The 17,771-nt window shown below is 39.9% G+C and overlaps 1 protein-coding gene across 1 annotated transcript in view; it reads left to right on the plus strand.

Annotated features, from left to right (window-relative positions):
- ERICH3 (glutamate rich 3) overlaps nucleotides 1-17,771 on the plus strand; it is a 107,632-nt gene that overhangs the window by 76,400 nt on the left and 13,461 nt on the right. Inside the window, exons 11-12 of the mRNA XM_041748585.1 lie at nucleotides 4,586-4,822; nucleotides 14,204-14,653. Of these exons, the coding sequence (XP_041604519.1) occupies nucleotides 4,586-4,822; nucleotides 14,204-14,653 (687 nt within the window). The remainder of the gene's footprint in view (nucleotides 1-4,585; nucleotides 4,823-14,203; nucleotides 14,654-17,771) is intronic.

The following is a 17,771-nucleotide window of genomic DNA, read 5'->3' on the forward strand; positions in this document are numbered from 1 at the left end:
GTCACTTCTGCAGAGGAGACCAGCTTGATTAAATAGAATTTTTTTTTTAAGTATTTGAATGTATTCACTTTGGTGAAATTGATACTTTGGCATCAGGTAGGCACAATGTGCTTATATAGCAATGAGTATTCCACAGCTGAAAACAGTGGACGTAGTGTGGGGTCCTGGAGCCTGTCTGCCTTCCTTGTTATTCTTTTCTCCTTTCCCGTTCCCTTCCTTCCTTCCTTCCTTCCTTCCTTCCTTCCTTCCTTCCTTCTCTCCTCCTTCCTATCAGTCTCCACACACACATACACACTCATATATAGTGATAATAACAATAATGAAAGCCCCACATGGGGTTCGATCCCACCACCCTGAGATCATGACCTGAGCCAAAACCAAGAGTCAGACACTCAACGGACTGAGCCAACCAGGTGCCCCGCACACACTATTTCATTTCACCCATAACATTCACTGTGGTAGATGTTATACTCCGTGCATAATACGGGATAGGAAACTGGGGCTCAGACATCCAGATAGGAAGGGGCAGAAGTAGGATTCCCAGCGTGGGAGAGGGAAACATTTTCCTGGGCCTGTTTAGGTTCCTTGGCTGGTCTTGTAAATGAGACTGACAAAAGAGATTAAAATGGGGGGAAAACAACCGCATTAGCATGTGCATCACGCATTCACAGCAGGAGCGCTGAGTAACTCAAGGGGGTGGTTAGAACTTGGGCTTATGTGGTCTCTTAACCAAAGAACAACACACTGGTAGGGAAGTGGCAAGACGAAGGAAAAGCTCTGAGCTTCCAGGGAAGCACATTCAGGGAAGGCAGGTCTCTGGTGAAATTCCCGCTGGAGGAGGGCTCGTTTCAGAGAGGCTCGTTATGCCGGTTCCGATGGTGTTTTTTCTGGGCTGGTGAGTGTGTAGAGTTATCCCCTGTGGCTAACTTCTGTCCGTCCTGGTAGAGAGGGCAGGGGAGACACCTTCACAAGTTCATGGCCTGCTTTCAGGCAAATAGGGGAGGGCGGAGAGCTCATCTTGTATCTTCTACTACGCAGTTGCCTTCAGCTCGAAATAATCCTCATGCCACCGTGGTGTATTCGGGGCCGGCATACTCAGCCCCACTCCAGTACCCAGGCTTGTCTAATTCTGAAACCCAGACTTTCCTACACTCTACAACCTCCCACTCTGTACAAGATACCCTTGATGTTGCCTGGTTGTGGGGGGTATGTCCAAAGTCAGAAAGGCGGAGCTGCCTTCATGTCCCTCTTACAGCAAGGAGACAGTGTAGAGATTAGAGAAGGAATAGCTGTGGGCTGGGGTGACCAGTGAAGAAACTGGCCCCAAGAAAGGGGCATACCCCAGGTCCCTCCTCATCTCATCTTGCTGCTGCCCAAGGGTTTCCGAAATCCAAGAGAAAAATTACAGAGCTCTTATAGCACTGGACTTTATCACTGAGAGAATGGGATGCTCTTAAAAAAAGATTTCACTTGTGACACTTTGACCCTGTTTCTCTCTCTTTGTGATCCCTTCCGGTCTTTATTACCTTAGACCAAGAATTTAAAACTATCTATGGCAATAGCAATAGCACAGAGATCAACAAATTGGATGTGTTCTTATGTGTGTTAACTTCAAGATGTGTAGCTTTACTAAAGCCACGTTTAGGAGAAGCTTTTGTATTTTTCTTTTTTTCTTTTTTTCTTGCACCAACAAAGCCAGTGCTATGAGTAGTGTACTTTATGCGTATAGTATAGCTTTTCCCAAAAGCTTTCTTCTGTGTTGGCTAGTTAATGGATTTGTCCATAAAAAAAAAAAAAAAGAGAGAGAGAGAGAGAGAGAGAGAGAGAAGAAGAAGAAGGAGAAGAAACAGCAGCAGCAAGGCTTCAGCTCTCTGCAGAGCATCCATTGATGGTAAGGGCAGCAGGAAACTTGAGTGGAAGTCAGTGGGAGAGGGTTGCAGCTGGATTGATGTTGACCCCGTGTCGACTCACTTCCTCGTTAATGGGGATGGTAAACAACAAGCTAATTAAATTCTCTGGAAGGAGGAAGATGAGATGGGAGAAACAGAAGAAATTATGAAAAGGAATCCAGAAAGCAGGCTGCCAATTCATTCATTTTGAGAACACGAGTAGGGAACACAAAGGAGGTGGCTGTGAGCTCTCATGCTAATTGAGCGCCCGTGGTTAACGGAGGGATGATACTTAGAGGTGATGACAGTGGTGGGTAGAGCACAGCCAGGGCAGCCTTGAATCTCATACGTGGAGAGAAAACACAGAAGCTCCTGCACAATGGGATGTGGGAACTAACTGTTCTTATGGTTCACTACATGTTCCTTCAATTTTATGCTCTGCTTCGAGAACATAACTGTAATCGTGTCCTCATTGCGGACACTTGTACTTCTCCACTTTTAATCAGGTACCTCCATTAGAGTGTATTTCTCCTGGTCGACGGCCAACTCCTTCCACCTCCGTATTACTACTAATCCCTAATAATTCTTAGACACATGCCATCCGCGACACGGTACTAAGCGTGTTGCAGGGATTATTGTGTGGATTATTATTACTCACCGCTGCTTTGTGAGGCAGGAACTACCGTGTCACGGATGAAGAAACTGAACTATAAAGACATCGAGCAAATTGTCTAAGGTCACAGAGCTAACTAATGTTTTCCCTTGGACTTGGAAACGTGATGGGCTGCCTCGAAAACCCTCATATGTCACCACTATGTGACACTATTGATGGAATTATAGCAATTCCCTCATGTTCTGTTTGGCACCTGCTTATCCTGTGACCAGTAGCAAATATCTGTAAAGTGATAGATGCATGTGTTCATGGGTGTGTGTGTGGGCGGGGGGGGGGGGGGCTGTGCACGTGTGTTCTGTGGCTAACCTAAACTCTTCCTTTTAGGAAGTCTTCCACAATCTCCAAATGACTTTCTGCCTTTCTTTTTATTCCATTCCACTCACTTGACACTATTTCACATAATTCATCATGAGTCCTATATAAAAATCTATAGCAATCAAGCCCAGTAGTGATGAAACTAGCATTACTGAGGATCATGTATTAAAACTATGATATAAGCACAGTATCTCTTGTGTACTTGCATCTTATTTCCTCCACAAAAATTGGAGATTCCTTGATGGCAAGGCTTGTGTTATTGAAGAGTCTCTTATCTTGCAATTTTACCCCCTTCCACATTAAAGATTCTCAAAAAGGGCATTGATTGACAGCTGACTGGGCCAAGTGAGGAACTATCCTATTTTTGACATGAACTATTTGGATCGAAATATTTGCTTTTATTATTAGCATTTCCTTTTTGTTTCATACAACACAAACCAAACTTTTTCATCTTCTTTCTTATCTGTGATTTTGTTTTGCAGATAGTGATTCGCATTTCATGTTCCCCATATTAAATCTCTTTAACGAAAACCTTCTTGTGATGAATTCTTTGTTTGCCTTTCTTCGTTACAGTTTCTGATTTCACTTTCCCCCTTACATCTCCCTCATACAATCTCTGCATTAACAGAGCTTTCTTCATATGCACAGGGCATGCATTTCTAAATTAAGTTTCTTTCATTGCAGCTGGATGGATAGCTCTCAAGTAATTACCTGAGAGGCCCCCACCACTGGAAAGGAAGCCAGAATATCTAATAACTAAAACACACAAAATTGGAAAAGCCTTATTTTCCCTGTAATTTTTATTTTAAAGATAATTGTTTATTTGCTTAATTGGTTCTGCATGAAATCCTTTTGCTCTCTATCCTTGGCATGTTGTCATTTCAAGATTTTTAGGTTTTGGTGGAGGAAAAAGGGGAACAATTAAATATGAAAGGTGAAAAATTATAACCACAAGGGACAGCTGGAGTTTATCTGATGTGACAATTTCCTTTTTCTGCTACAGATTTGTTGCACCTCTGTAGGGAATGCAGCAAATTAGTGGCTGTGACAGGAATGTTCTATTTTATAAGAGTATTTTATCCTTGGAACATAATTATTTCATTGACTGTAGGGATGAATAATGCATATGATTTGGCTTCTGGTCTAGGTATAGAATTCCTCATAATGCCTTTTCTTGATGTCCATTTGGTTCTCAAAGAATGTGCTATTCACAGTGTTACTTCTCAGGGCCTTTGGACTTGATTAATTGAATTTTTCCACTTCACTATTCATTAACTTGATATCCAAATATTTTGAACATTCTTCATATGAAATATGACCTCACTGGGTCTCCAAATTAACTTTCATTATTATAATCCTGTTCTCTTCATTTTTAATTTATTTCTAATTTATTGTTTTCTATCAAGTTCTTCTCTTGTCCATTTTGGTTATTGTAGATGATGATGTCCGTTTGTAAGTGAACTTTCATTAGGTTTAGGGCTTGCCATTTGGAGCTTTATTTGTTTATTTTTTTTCTCTTGTGTATGTAACTGATTGCAATCTTTGATCATTTGCTGTTAGTTTTCCATGTTCACTAATTGTGTGAAAAAGAAGCGAAGAAAGGCCCAGAGAAGAGAGGGTAGTGGAGTCAAAGTTCTCATTCAAGTAAAATGGGTTAAATATCAGGGATTCTATTTTACTTTTCATAGTCATGATTTTTTTCTTTCAGAATATGAAGAAGATTTTGAAGTAGATGAGGAGAAACTAGATGAGAAAGCTAATGAAGAAGGACAGGCTGATGATCAAATGAATGGGATCTCAAAGTCACCCTCAGACGATGAAAAAGATCATTTAGACCCGGAAAAGGAGAGTGACACCTCATTGCAGAAGGCAGCAGATGCCGATGACAATGTGAAAGATGAAGGTGACGGATGCTCTGACAATGACCTGGAGGAAGATAAACAAGGCAGGTTGTTTCTCGTATCATGTGACGTGGGCTGTTCAGCCAGCCAGTGTGCTCACTACTTTTCTTTTCTTTATATTTAATGAGATGATCCTCTTTAAAAGGAATGTTTAGAGACTCGTTCTCTAACCAGAGGATGCTGATCAGTCAGTCTTCCGTAGATACCCAATTTAGAGAGTCAGTCCTTAGTCCCCTCTTTCCTTAGTTTGCTGGGATTTTTTTTCAACAAGGATCAGGTAAAGCTTGTAGTGACATGTCTTCTGTTTATTTAGAAAGTTACTTCCTTTCTGTTAAATCCCAAATCATCCCCCCTTGCATGCACACACACACACACACACACACACACACACACACATGTGCATGCACCATTTTGGAAAAACGAAAACTAGCTCCCATTCTGCTAAAAGGAAAGTTGAAGATTCTTGCCCTAAGATCACTTTGAATACAGAATGTTGGCGTCTTAGTTTCATGGGTGGATTATCTCTCTTGGCAAAGGAGGTCCCCTCACAGTCTTCGAGCCTAAGAGGACTCTGAATGTTCATGGGGAAAATACGGAAAAGTTTTCAGGTAGAGAAAGAAATCCTTATCATCTGAGGCATATCTCAGATATTTTAAGACTTTGTTAAAGACCTTAGTTCCCTGAAATAATGTTCAGTCAAAGGAACCAATTTCTTCCTTTGTCCCACAAAAGCGTTTGGCCAAAGCTATGTGATTGTTCATTAAACAGAGATTGTGCCTGGTATGTTGAGGGCATTTACTAGTTATAACAATAATCCTGTCATATTTAAGTATATGTATGTCCTTGTAGTTTGATTTGGGCTAGAGAAGGAGGCTATATTATGATGACTTTTTGAATTGCTATCCATTTCTTCCAGTCTTTCCACCTATCAACATTTTTTCTCTATAAAATCTCAAAATTTAGAATTCAAGGAGGTATATTGGGATAATATAAAATAAGAGTAAATTCAGTAACCAAATAATCACAAGAGGAAATATTTTAGTTCCAATCTTCAAGAAAGAATTTAAAGCAAAACTATTTTGAAATTGCATGCACACACATACAAGGCAATAAAATATAGAAATTAGAGTAAAAGAGGAAATAATTTGACTAGGGACCATCACTAAGCTTGAACTGAAAATTTAATCCTGAGTTTCCTGACAGGCAGAGCAAAGAGTGAAGCACAATGTGAAAATTTAGAGTGATGCTCGCTATTAGTAAACTTGAAAATAAGATTTGCTGTCACTTTTATTATAGTTGGGAGATCTACTCAAGATTGATGACTAGGCATTAAAATATTTTTTATAAAGTCTTAAACTAGGCCCTTTCTGTAATTTCTCTTAATACTTACATTTCATATTTCCAGGCATGTCTAATATATAAGCTTTTTTCTCAATTTGAATGTGAATATTGAATTGAAGTTGATATTCCTATATGACATAGAGAAAGTTAAAGAATTCTATGGAAAAGTGACACCACATGAATCAAATCATAAAGAAATTATATGAGTGACTTGAACCTGGAAAAGAATAGAAAATGTGTTTGCATGTAAATAGAACTGGCTCAAAACACAGGGAACTCAATTTTTCATTTCTTTAATGAAAGAAATGGTGGGGAATGAACAAGTGTTGATTTCATGAAGATTCAGTAGTACATTCTTTTACTATTTGGTCATCTGGGATTAGCTTTGTGCTGCATAATCATTGTGTTTTTTGGGGATCAGATGGATTTTTTTCTAAAACAGAATAATTTTTTATTTTCAAACAGAAAGGGATGTAGTCAGTACTTGGATCTTCCTTGGAGGGAAAGCTTTAATCACTTAGACCTGTAATTATTGACTAGCCAACAGAGATAGGTAAGCTTTAACACTGAAAACTGCTTGCATATAAATAATTGGAATCCTATGTTTGGAAAGGCATCCAAAGGGTATTGCTTATTAAGACTCTGTACTAAGCACTGTGCTAAATATTTACATGAATTATCTGATTTCTCTCACACAATCTTAAAAAGCAAGTGCTTTTTCTTTTTATCTCCATTTTACAAATGAATAAACTTGGATATGGTGGGATTAAGTAACGCACGCAGCCAGAAAGCAGAGGAGCCAAGACATAAACATCACCCAGCGCCAGAGCCTGGATTTTGGAGAAACACTAGAACATTTTTTTCCAAATGAGAAGATACCTATTTACCTAAAAGTAAAACAAATTCCCCCACTAAAAGGATTCTGCTTCCTTAAGACTATACATTTTAGAGGCACTTATCTTCTGCCTCCTCATCTTCTTGTCTGGACTCTGCTTTTTGTTTTTTTTGTTTTTTTTGAGCAGCAGAGATTAAAATGGACATTTTCTCCTTTACTGATATTGACCCTTCTCCTCCCTGGATGGACCTCCCTGTCCTCTCTGGGGCCTTTAGCTCCATTCCAGCTAAGGCCCCTCCTCTTCCAAGACTCTCCTACCTTGGCACCTCTCACTGAGCTCTTTATTTAAAGAAACTCTTATCATTCAGTAATTCATTATTCTCTTAGAGTTTTATATGTTAAACTTTACCCCTCAAATTAATCACACAAGTTAATAACACGCAATTGTTACGCTGTGAAAGCTAAGACTGTATGTTGTGTTTGTTATTCCTCACAGAGCTGATTTCCTAAAAGATATTTTGTAAATATTATGCAATTACTTGATTTTATTTAACACCAAGAATACAAAGGTGCTTTTGTTAGTCATGATATCTAGTTACATTTACAGTATATGCTTTTGGAATTTTATTGGAAAATATTGTACACAGTCACCTGCATTATTGGGCACAGGATATATAATATTTTTGAAGAGATATATAATGAAAGCTACCAGAACATATAAAATCGAGCCCACACGTGGGAAATTTTAGAGCCAAAAGTTAAGCTTGCCAACTTTCATTTTGTTGTTTCTTTCTTTTCTTTTTTTTTTAAATATTTATTTATTTTTTAATTTTTATTTATTTATGATAGTCACACAGAGAGAGAGAGAGAGAGGCAGAGACATAGGCAGAGGGAGAAGCAGGCTCCATGCACCGGGAGCCTGACGTGGGATTCGAACCCGGGTCTCCAGGATCACGCCCTGGGCCAAAGGCAGGCGCTAAACCGCTGTGCCACCCAGGGATCCCTATTTTGTTGTTTCAATAATGATATTATTAAGCTATCCTTTTTAAGAGCTCTTTTGCATTTTTGGTATTTACATTAAAAACTTTGCCATTATTTTGAGATAAAATCTCATTGCATATTACTGTTCCTTTCCTCTACCTCCCAGCTCTTTTATTTCCCATCCTTTGATTCTGATAACCTGGCTCTGTGTTATTCAGAAACATTCCTTTTAGCATGTGGAGTATCTGAATTAGAGATTTCACCCAGCAAACAAAGTAGCATGTATTAAAAATGATAATGACACAATAGATTCCTTGGGACACTCTATTACAAAGCCAGACTGCATTTCATCTTCAAAAGTGTAAGAGGCATATTGTGACCACTGAATCTGAGACACCAGTTCATCCTTTTTATTGACATGATTAAGAATCTTGCTGTTAGTATTTGGATGTGTTTCATTTGAACCTGCCTGCACCTGTTCCCAGAGGGCAAACAATTGCCCAGGCTGTCACTCTGGTGACAAGTCGGCCCCATTTAAACTGCCAGCTAACAATTGCGTGGGCCCGCCTTGATGAATGCTCTGTGCTGAGCAGCCCATGAGTGATGAGTGCTTGAGACCAAGAGCCACTAGGAGAGCATCCAGGTTTAGGGATGATGCGTGAGACTTTCCATCGTTTAAAAAGAATGACAGCTTCCTTTTCTCTGCATTTGTGTTGGCAACCCCAGGCGCTAATTCACTAGTTGAAAATATATTGTCATAGATGAATGTTAGAAGGTTGAAGGGAAAAATGTCATGTCGCTGAGAATATACTTTTATACTTTTATGGACAGTTTGGGTGATAATGCTTATGAGTAAGAGATAAAGAGTCAATAGCTTCTTATGAGAAAGAGTTGAGAGAGAGAGAATCTCTTCCCAGAATTGCAAAGGATAGAATAGAAGAATGAAAGCAAATGCTTTTTCAAGGAAGAAAGATAATATTTCATTTGTGCTATTTTCCAGTCTGTTGAAGGAATAGGCCTTAAGACTTAAAATTCCAGAGTCACAAAAAATACTCTATTTACTTGACTTATTGACTTCAAGAATCTCACTCTTCATTTCTTGGCCTATCGAAGAGAAGCTTGTGAAGGAAGGCTGCCCCTTCCGTCCTGAAATTATAGATGCTGTGAAGCCACAGTGTGTGGACTTGAGTGTAACCTGACTGCTGCTTGGACAGAGAGGATTAGGGGAAGACTGTAGATGGCCTTCAGGTCAGTCTGTATGTGTGATTTTTTTTTCATGATTAGTCAAACTAATTTTTAAGGAATTTTTAAGCTTTTCTCAGTTTTTTCGTTTCTTCCCGCTAGAGCTGCATTTACCTGTACATGTTTATTCTTACAAAAAGACATGTGTCTTAGTCTCATTGATGAATTGAGTCATGAATTATCAGTGTGAGGACATATGCTCCCCCTTAAGGCAAAAAACTAGTTACTGTTTATAGCTGGAATTTAATGATTTCTACTTCTATTTTCATTAAGCATACATTGATTCTATAATATTTATGAGTATGAAGTGCTTGTCTAATTAGGCATCATTAGACAATATATGAAATATTGTTAGAAAATTTATTAGACATACATGAAAATATTGACTAAGCCACTGTATCTAATATAAAGTATAAACAAAAAAAAAACACACACAAAAAAAAAAAGTATAAACAGATTTTGAGGAGTTCACGAGTATAATCAAGATAGGACTGTTAATATGAATAACAGTAGGATGTGTGAATTCATGTGTCATGGCCAATTCGAAGACAATAGGAGCAGCATCCACACAGATTTTGCTGTGAACCCTGAGACTAAAGAATGGGAGAGAGAAGCAGTTTGTGTTAGAGTTCAGAAGAGTATTGGATCCACTGGGTTGGGATGAGTGGTAGTTATTGGGGTGAAAGCTAGTCATGTTCCACTGAATTTACATACTTGTACTGAGTGTGTGCACTTAGAGTGTCCATGAGGCTTCAAGGTCGTGAATCCAAAACAAAGCAGCTAAAATCAGGACCCTAAGGGAGAAAATGGAGAATTTAAACTATAGTAAAATCATGCTCTGTGCTAGAGAGTGAGGAAATGATAGAAAACTAAGGTCAGGACTTATAATTGGTTCAAAACAGACAATATGGCTACTGATTGCAGTAAGGGCATGACAGCAGCTCCTGAGAGGGCTCTCCTTGGTCACTGGAAGGAGAGGGAACAAACATCTGAGTGGACACGTACAGATGATCTACTGCGCTCATGCAGAAGGAGGGGGTGTCCGGCGAGAGTGTATCATCTCTGTTGAAGCAGGGCCTGGCCTGCCTTTTCCTCTACTGTGTCCTTAAAACCTAGCACATAGCCTCACAGAGAGGAGGTGCTCAGTGTGCATTTAATGAACAGACCTATGGACCTGGGTAGAAAGGTGGAGAACAACCTAGAACCTCAGTTATGAGAGAAGGGAGCAGAGTTCCTCCTGAATGTGGTGTTGACTATGGATGTGTGAGCGGTTGGCACCCTTGACCAGGTGTGTAGCAACTTGGCCAGGCAGGTAGTATAAGCAGTAGAGATTCTGGAGATATACATAGATGCTGAAATGGAAAATGACCATTAGGGATATAAAAGGGGGGCGAGGCTGAATTCCATGAGTTCTGGTGTTTTGAGAGAACTATTTTCCATTTGTCACCTTGAGGTGGTAACAGCACAAAGTTAGTTAAGAGGAGCAATGGTAAATCCATGACAGCAGGTGCTCTCTGTTTGAAGGCCTTCTGGCAAGTAGAGTGGTCTTGGTTTTACTATAATGGGTCATTGCCAAAAAAAAAAAAAAAAAAAAAAAAAAAAAAAGTCTTACAAAACTTGGTGCTTTATAGCTAATGGACATTGGGTATTATTTAACTTCTCTGCACTTTGCTTTCTTTTTAAACTTAATGTAATTAATTAATTTATGTTAGAGAGAGCATGCAAGGAAATGTGAGCAGGGGGAGGAGCAGATGGAGAGAGAGAGATAGAGAATCCCAAGTCGACTCTGCCATGAGCCTGTCACGGGGCTCAGTCTCACGACCCTGAGATCATGGCCTGAACCAAAAACCAAGAGTTGGACACTTAATCACCTGAGCCACCCAGGTGTCCCCCCCCTTATTTTCTAGATCTAGAAAAAGAAGATAGCTATTCCATGGGATTATATGAGATGTTTGTAAAGTGCTTACCTCATTGTTTGGTACAAGTAGGTGTATGCGGAAACAACTTTTTATATTTATTTTTTTCTTTTGTCCTCAGCAAAATATCACTGCATTACGATTCTTCATATAGTGTGCAGGGGGAAATCACAAGAAAGAAATGTATTAGACCACACTTATCATGTATGATTTCATAGAGGGGGAAAGACTGGAATTCATAAAGAAATCATTATTTGATTTGATTATGCTAATTTTGTGTCAATGACTTACAGAGAGAATCAGCCCCATTTTATAGTCAAGAAAATAGGCTAGAGAGGTTAAGCGGAATAGCCAAAGTCAAAGCTATTAAGTAGCTGAGTCATGATTGAAACACCTGGTTTTATCTTACAGAGAACGTATTATTTTCTCTCAGTCTCCTGTTGTGTGAAACAGTAGTTGTGCAAAAGGAGGAGGTGACATGGAAAGAGAAGACAGTTAAGGGTTTGGAGCCTGATTGAATGTGCAGGGCGGAAAGTCAGAGGTCCTGCGTAGGGCATGGAATCGTGGCACCACACCAATGAGTGCACATCATTCCTCAGACCAAGAGCAGATTCCTTAAGCTTCGATACCTGCAGGGAGCCCTGGAGAGAAAAACAGAATTGGGTGGGAGCCAGAGTTGCCTACCAACAACGCCTTCAATATAGCTTTTTCCCTCCTAAAAACAGACAAAAATTACGCATGTGCCCTCCAATTTCTTTTATATGAAATGTTCTTTTAGACAAAACATATCTAAAAACTTGCTTCGTTTCTAAGACGATAAATAAAATTAGTGTCGAAAATCCCATTCCATGGCCCTGGAACATTTTGAGCTTTTATTTGCAGGCAAAGTCTTGCCCCAGTGTCTGCATGAAAATGAGAGAAAGAAATGAGAAGGAAACTAAATTGTACAGCGAAGTTAGAAATTGGAAAACTGAAATGAGTTTATATGGGAGGTCAGGTACCCCTGCCTCTTGAAGGCCATTCATTCTTCTGATCTTTCTTCTCTAAGGGCCTGAATCAAAATGAACCAGAGCGTGTTTCAGCCTTTTGAAATAAAATAACGCAATTAATAGACGCTACGAAAGAAAGGTAGAGGAAAACTCTTTTTTTTTTTTTTTTAGCGTGTGAACAACTCTCAGAGCCAAAAGTGAGTCATTATATCGACATCAAAGATGGTAGATATGAAAAGTTTTGCAAGTGCGGAACAAGTATGATAGTGCGTTCTAGCTAACTGTGCAATTAATGAGAGCCACTGCTTGGACAACTAGCGAGGAGGAGTTGTTTTTCTTTAAAAAGATTATGAGATGCTTAAGACAGGGTGAGCTCGTAGCCACTAAAGTTTCTGAAGTGACACAAATAAGATAGAGAACAACTGTCCTTGATCTGCTGTGTTCCCGGTGAGAGACAGTCTATTGAGATTTTATAAAATGGGGATAAAGAATGAGTAGTTAAAGTGTGTGTTCCTTTTAGAAACAGTGGTCAGCTGGTGCCTGCCAAGGTAGTTGGGAGATAAAAACAAATGGAATTGCACTCAAGGGGTTCTGTTGCTTAAAGGCCTTTTAGAGGTTTTTTTTTTTTTTTTTTTTTTTTTTTTTTTTTTTTTTTTACTGCTGTGTAGCATCTCTCAAATCTTTGCGGAAACTCTGATACGTCTCTGTGACTCTCCTTAAAATTCCAAGCCCTGTCATGGAGAGTCATTTGGGCTGGAGGGCATGAAGGAAAAGGATAAGAGGAAAAGGTATTTCTTCCCTGAAAGTCTGTATCAAGCTGCTCCCGCCAGAAATAAAAGGAATCAAAGAAACCGAGAAAAGAGTAAGGGGCACACAGAGAAGAGAAAACAAGAAAACGAGGCAGCGTTTAGGTGTGGGATGTTTCCTCTGAAACTATATTCCATAAAAAAAACTATGTATTGGTTAGAAAGCTCCAAAGCAGGTTCGTATCTCTCGGGCTCGCATCTACGCCGTGGTTTTCAGGCCACGCATCTTCCTTCCAGAGAGTCGGCCTGGATGTTGCTCTCTTGGAGGTTTTTGAAAGGGCTTTTGGGTGGTAAGTACCAAACCATTTTGGGCTGGGGTAGGCTTAGGCTTCTAGTCTGCAGATCTGTGGCCTCCCATCAGCGGGGCACGCCGTCTTCTAGAAGCCCTTGTATGATGCCATGTGCCCACCTCCCAGCTCCAGCTCCGCCTGCCTTCTTGAGGGCAGCCCCGAGCTACAGAGCTGCTTCATCTCCAGGCACCAAGAGGTGTTGGCCTACCCTGAGGGGGCTGGTCACCGTGTCTGACTGGAGAAGAGTATGAAAGCCCCACTCCTTCCTCGAGGGAGGAAAAACCCTACTATCATTCAGACCTCAGAGCTCCCTGTGGGATCAGACTGAGGTCGAGGTGTTGCTTGAAGGAGCTCCCTTCATTGATTTCTTCCTTTCCCTGCCCTGCTTCCCCCACAGCGGTGAGAGTTTCTCCTGGAGCAGACCCTTAATACCTTCCTTGCACATGAATCCTGACCTCCGTGTCTGTTTTGGGGGAACCCGAAATAAGACAACGTGTCCTCCTTCACACACACACACACACACATACTCACACTCCACAAACATCACCTCAAAAATATCTTTAAAGTGTCAAGATGTTATGCAAGTGCATCGATCTTTCTAGTACGCCTTGCTAGCTGGCTATGGTTGGTGTTACAGCGGATAAAAATTTAAATTGTATGCACAGAGAAGACTGTGGCTACCCAAGATGAAAATGAAATAAATACTCTCACTGAACAAGTAAGAGTATCCTGTTTCTTCTACAATAAGAGATGAAGGTTTTCCAATAAAATGGCTTTAAAAAAATCAATAAACAAATACAGCTGGTTTTTAGTTAAAAGTGACTTCCTATTGAAAACTTCTAGAGACTCACAGATTACATAGGGTTTTCTTTATCTGGACAGTTATGTGCAATGGATGTGAAAAGGGCATCGAACCTATTAACCAATATGAAAACTTTTAAGTGTGATTATTGCTAACATACCTCCCACAATCAAACCAGTTGCTTTATGGGAAAACAATGATGTCATCATTTTTTATTTTTTAGATGTAAAAACTGTTTCATCCTCCTCCTCCAGAAGTCACCCATGTTCTAGCTGCAGTGAAGATGAATCCGCACTTGGGGATGGGGAAGCCCACTCTGAAAATAGCCCAGACAAAAGTGCCAGAAGTTCCTCTTCTCAGGAGTTGAGTGAAAATGATGAGGCAGGAAAATCCCACCTTCCAACGGAGGATTACTTAGAAGTTGAAATTGAAGATCAAGAAATAATAACAGCAGATGTAGCCACCAAGCCTTTGCCGATAGAGGAACGCTTGGAGAATGTTCTGGAAGAAGAACCGGAGGAAGGGACCCCAGTGATTGCAGAGGGCTTATCTGAGAAGTCCGAGGAACATGTTTCCAAGGAAGAAAAAGAAAAGGATCAAAGTAAGCTTTGGGAAGGAAGCACTGCTAAGGTGAAGGACAAAAAGGCAGGTCCCCATAGGGTGGAAAAAGATGGTAAGTATGGCCATTGAGTTGACCTGCCATTGTTCCCATGCATGGAAGCTGATTTTGGTCCTTGCATTTCTGCCAAAGCTTGGGAAATACTGTTGTGATAATGCCAGAGGCATTCAAATTTTTTATTTCTCCCTTCGTCACATAATCATACATGTACTTTCAGCTTGCTGTTTTTCCTTCTATTGCATTTTAAAAGTTACTTGATAAATCTCACATAGCTGGTTTCCTATTTTCTGTAAATCCCTTCTTGTGGTCATTCAGTCTCAAGAATCAAATAAAACCCAATATGTGTCTGAAGGCAAGGGTATGTGTGGCTTTTTAGAGGTTATTGATACTAGAAATAGTAATTGTTCTTAGCTTTATACACACTTCTGTGTACACACACACACACACACACACACACACGTGCCTACGTAGCTAACATGGGGAGCCGCCTACTATGTGCCAGTTTGAAACACTTGCATAAGTAACTCATCAACTCCTTACATCAGCCCCAAATCCCCTGAGTTAGGCTCTATCATCATCATGTCTTTTTTTCACAGGCAACAAAATTGTGGCTCAGAGAGGATCCGTAAGTTGTCGAGATTATATAGCTCATGAGAAGCATCCGTAGGATTTGAATTCGAGCAGGGCGGCGCCAGTCTTTATGATTTTCTATTGTATCTGGGCAATGGGAATTTAAATTTGGATAAAAATATGACAGTTTCATAGAAAACTCCCAACTTGACTTTGAGTTCTTCTCTGAAACTGAGTGACCTCCCGACCCAGTGGTCCCTGGGTGAGTATGCAGGACAGTTCCTTTTGACACGGGCAGATGAAGAGTGTCCTGCAAGGTTGCAGGACCTTAGACGAGTGGAAGGTCTGATGCGTTTCTCAACTTTAGGGCGACAGTTGAAGGACCGTGTTGTGCCCTGTGGACAGCCATGCCTGCCAGACATTTGGCTGTCACATAGCATCCTGTACCCTGTAACTCCTGTCCTTTCCCTGTCCTCTCTCATCCGTCTCCCCTGCCGATACGGCGGGCATTCTTGATTCCAAGATAAAATCTGTTTTCGCAATTTGATATTCTAAAATCATTTGTTTTAAAACTTAGGAATACTTTTAATGTCTCTAACTTTATTTTTTTTTTTTAGGACCTTAAAAGCTGGAACACACACTTTGACAAACTTTGACCCACTGGCACAATCTGGCCTGCCTCCTTTTCTTCCTTCCTTCCTTCCTTCCTTCCTTCCTTCCTTCCTTCCTTCTTTCTTTCTTTCTTTCTTTCTTTCTTTCTTTCTTTCTTTCTTTCTTTCTTTCTTTCTTTCTTCTTCTTTCTTTTCTTTCTTTCTTTCTTTCTTTCTTTCTTTCTTTCTTTCTTTTTCTTCTTCTTCTTCTTCTTCTTCTTCTTTTCTTCTTCTTCTTCTTCTTCCTCCTCCTCCTCCTCCTCCTCCTCCTTCTTCTTCCTCCTTGCCTGTGAGCTAAGAATGTTTTTGAAATTTGTTGTTTTTAAATTTTTTTTAATGATTTGAAAAATCAATTTGAGTCTTCTCTCTCTTTAATAAGGCTGGCTAATGGTTTATCTATCTTATTAATTCTTTCAAATCAAAAGAATAATATGTGGTGATGTGAACAAATTAAATTCAGATTTCAGTGTCAGGAAATAAAGTTTTACTGGAACGGAGCCATGCTCATTTGTTTACATATTATATTAATGATCGCTTTTGTCTTGCAAGGGCAGAGTTGAGTGTTTGCAGCAGAGACCTTGTAGCTCACAAAGCCCTGAGAATTCACTATCTGACCCGTAATAGAAAAAGTTTGCCAACTTCTGCTCTGGGATTAAAGACCTCTGAGATTTGTCCAAGTGATTTTTCCACACATGAGTTAAGTTTCTTGTTAAAATACATTAGAAACCCATTTATAAAATAAATCAAGTCTTTTTTTTAAAGATTTATTTATTCATAAGAGACACAGAGAGAGAGGCAGAGACACAGGCAGAGGGAGAAGCAGGCTCCTTGCAGGGAGCCAAATGCGAGACTCGATCCCAGGACCCCGGAGTCACGCCTTGAGCCAAGGGCAGACGGTCAACCACTGAGCCCCCCAGACGTCCCTAATTCAAATCTTTGATCCTGGATCTTATTGTTCGGTTCTGGAACATATCATGTACAATATAGGAAATTTGTACGATTTGGCAAGCTGCTGCTCTATAAAGGCAGAGATGTTAAAGTTCAGTTGTAACAGTGACATTATTATTTCTTTTACTTCCACATCAGAAAACTAGATTGTTTACCTGGACTTGTGTACATGGACATCTTTTTGTGAAGTAAGATGCATGTGACATAGTCTGTATTTAGGTGATGGATGGAACAGTAGAAGCATTGGACTAGGATCCTGCCGCTTGGGAGACAGTGAGGTGGTTTTTTCTGGATGTGTGAAATAAAAAGTGCGTAAGTTTATCATTTTTCTTCTATATTACGGGACGTCTATGTTCTTGACTTGATAACATCTATAATTCTAAAGCATTCTGTTATCTTTTTTTAAGGCAAGTTCAACACTAGAAGGCAAGGTTTGTGACTTTTTAATCTTTCTTAAGCTTTAATAAATGTACCAGGTCTCTTAGTGAGTGTTTGTTTCTTTTTTTTTTTTTAAGATTTTATTTTTTTATTCATGAGAGGCACAGAGAAAGAGGGACAGAGACACAGGCAGAGGGAGAAGCAGGCTCCATGCAGGGAGCACGACGTGGGACTTGATCTCGGGTCTCTAGGATCAGGCCCTGGGCTGAAGGCGGCGCTGAACCGCTGAGCCACCCGGGCTGCCCGTGTTTATGTTTCTTTAACAGCTTACAACATAACATGAAATAGGAGTCAGAAACTAAAGAAGAGTAGATTTTCAAAAAATTCCCCACAGATTTAGCCCACACACAAAAATCACCTTCAACATTTGGTCAGGTTTTTTATTTCTACACTTAGTGTTTACAAAAGTTAGGTTATCCTATTTTTTATAGACTGTTGTGTCCTGCTTATTATTCTCATTGTTATACCATAAGCATTTTTATGTTCTTCTGTACTCTTTATAAATAAGTTCGATGTCTGTGTTTTGTTTGCATTCTGTGGTTTTCTTATAATGGAACCATTCCCCT

Source organism: Vulpes lagopus, chromosome 3 (genome assembly GCF_018345385.1).
Source record: "Vulpes lagopus strain Blue_001 chromosome 3, ASM1834538v1, whole genome shotgun sequence".
NCBI lineage: Eukaryota > Metazoa > Chordata > Mammalia > Carnivora > Canidae > Vulpes > Vulpes lagopus.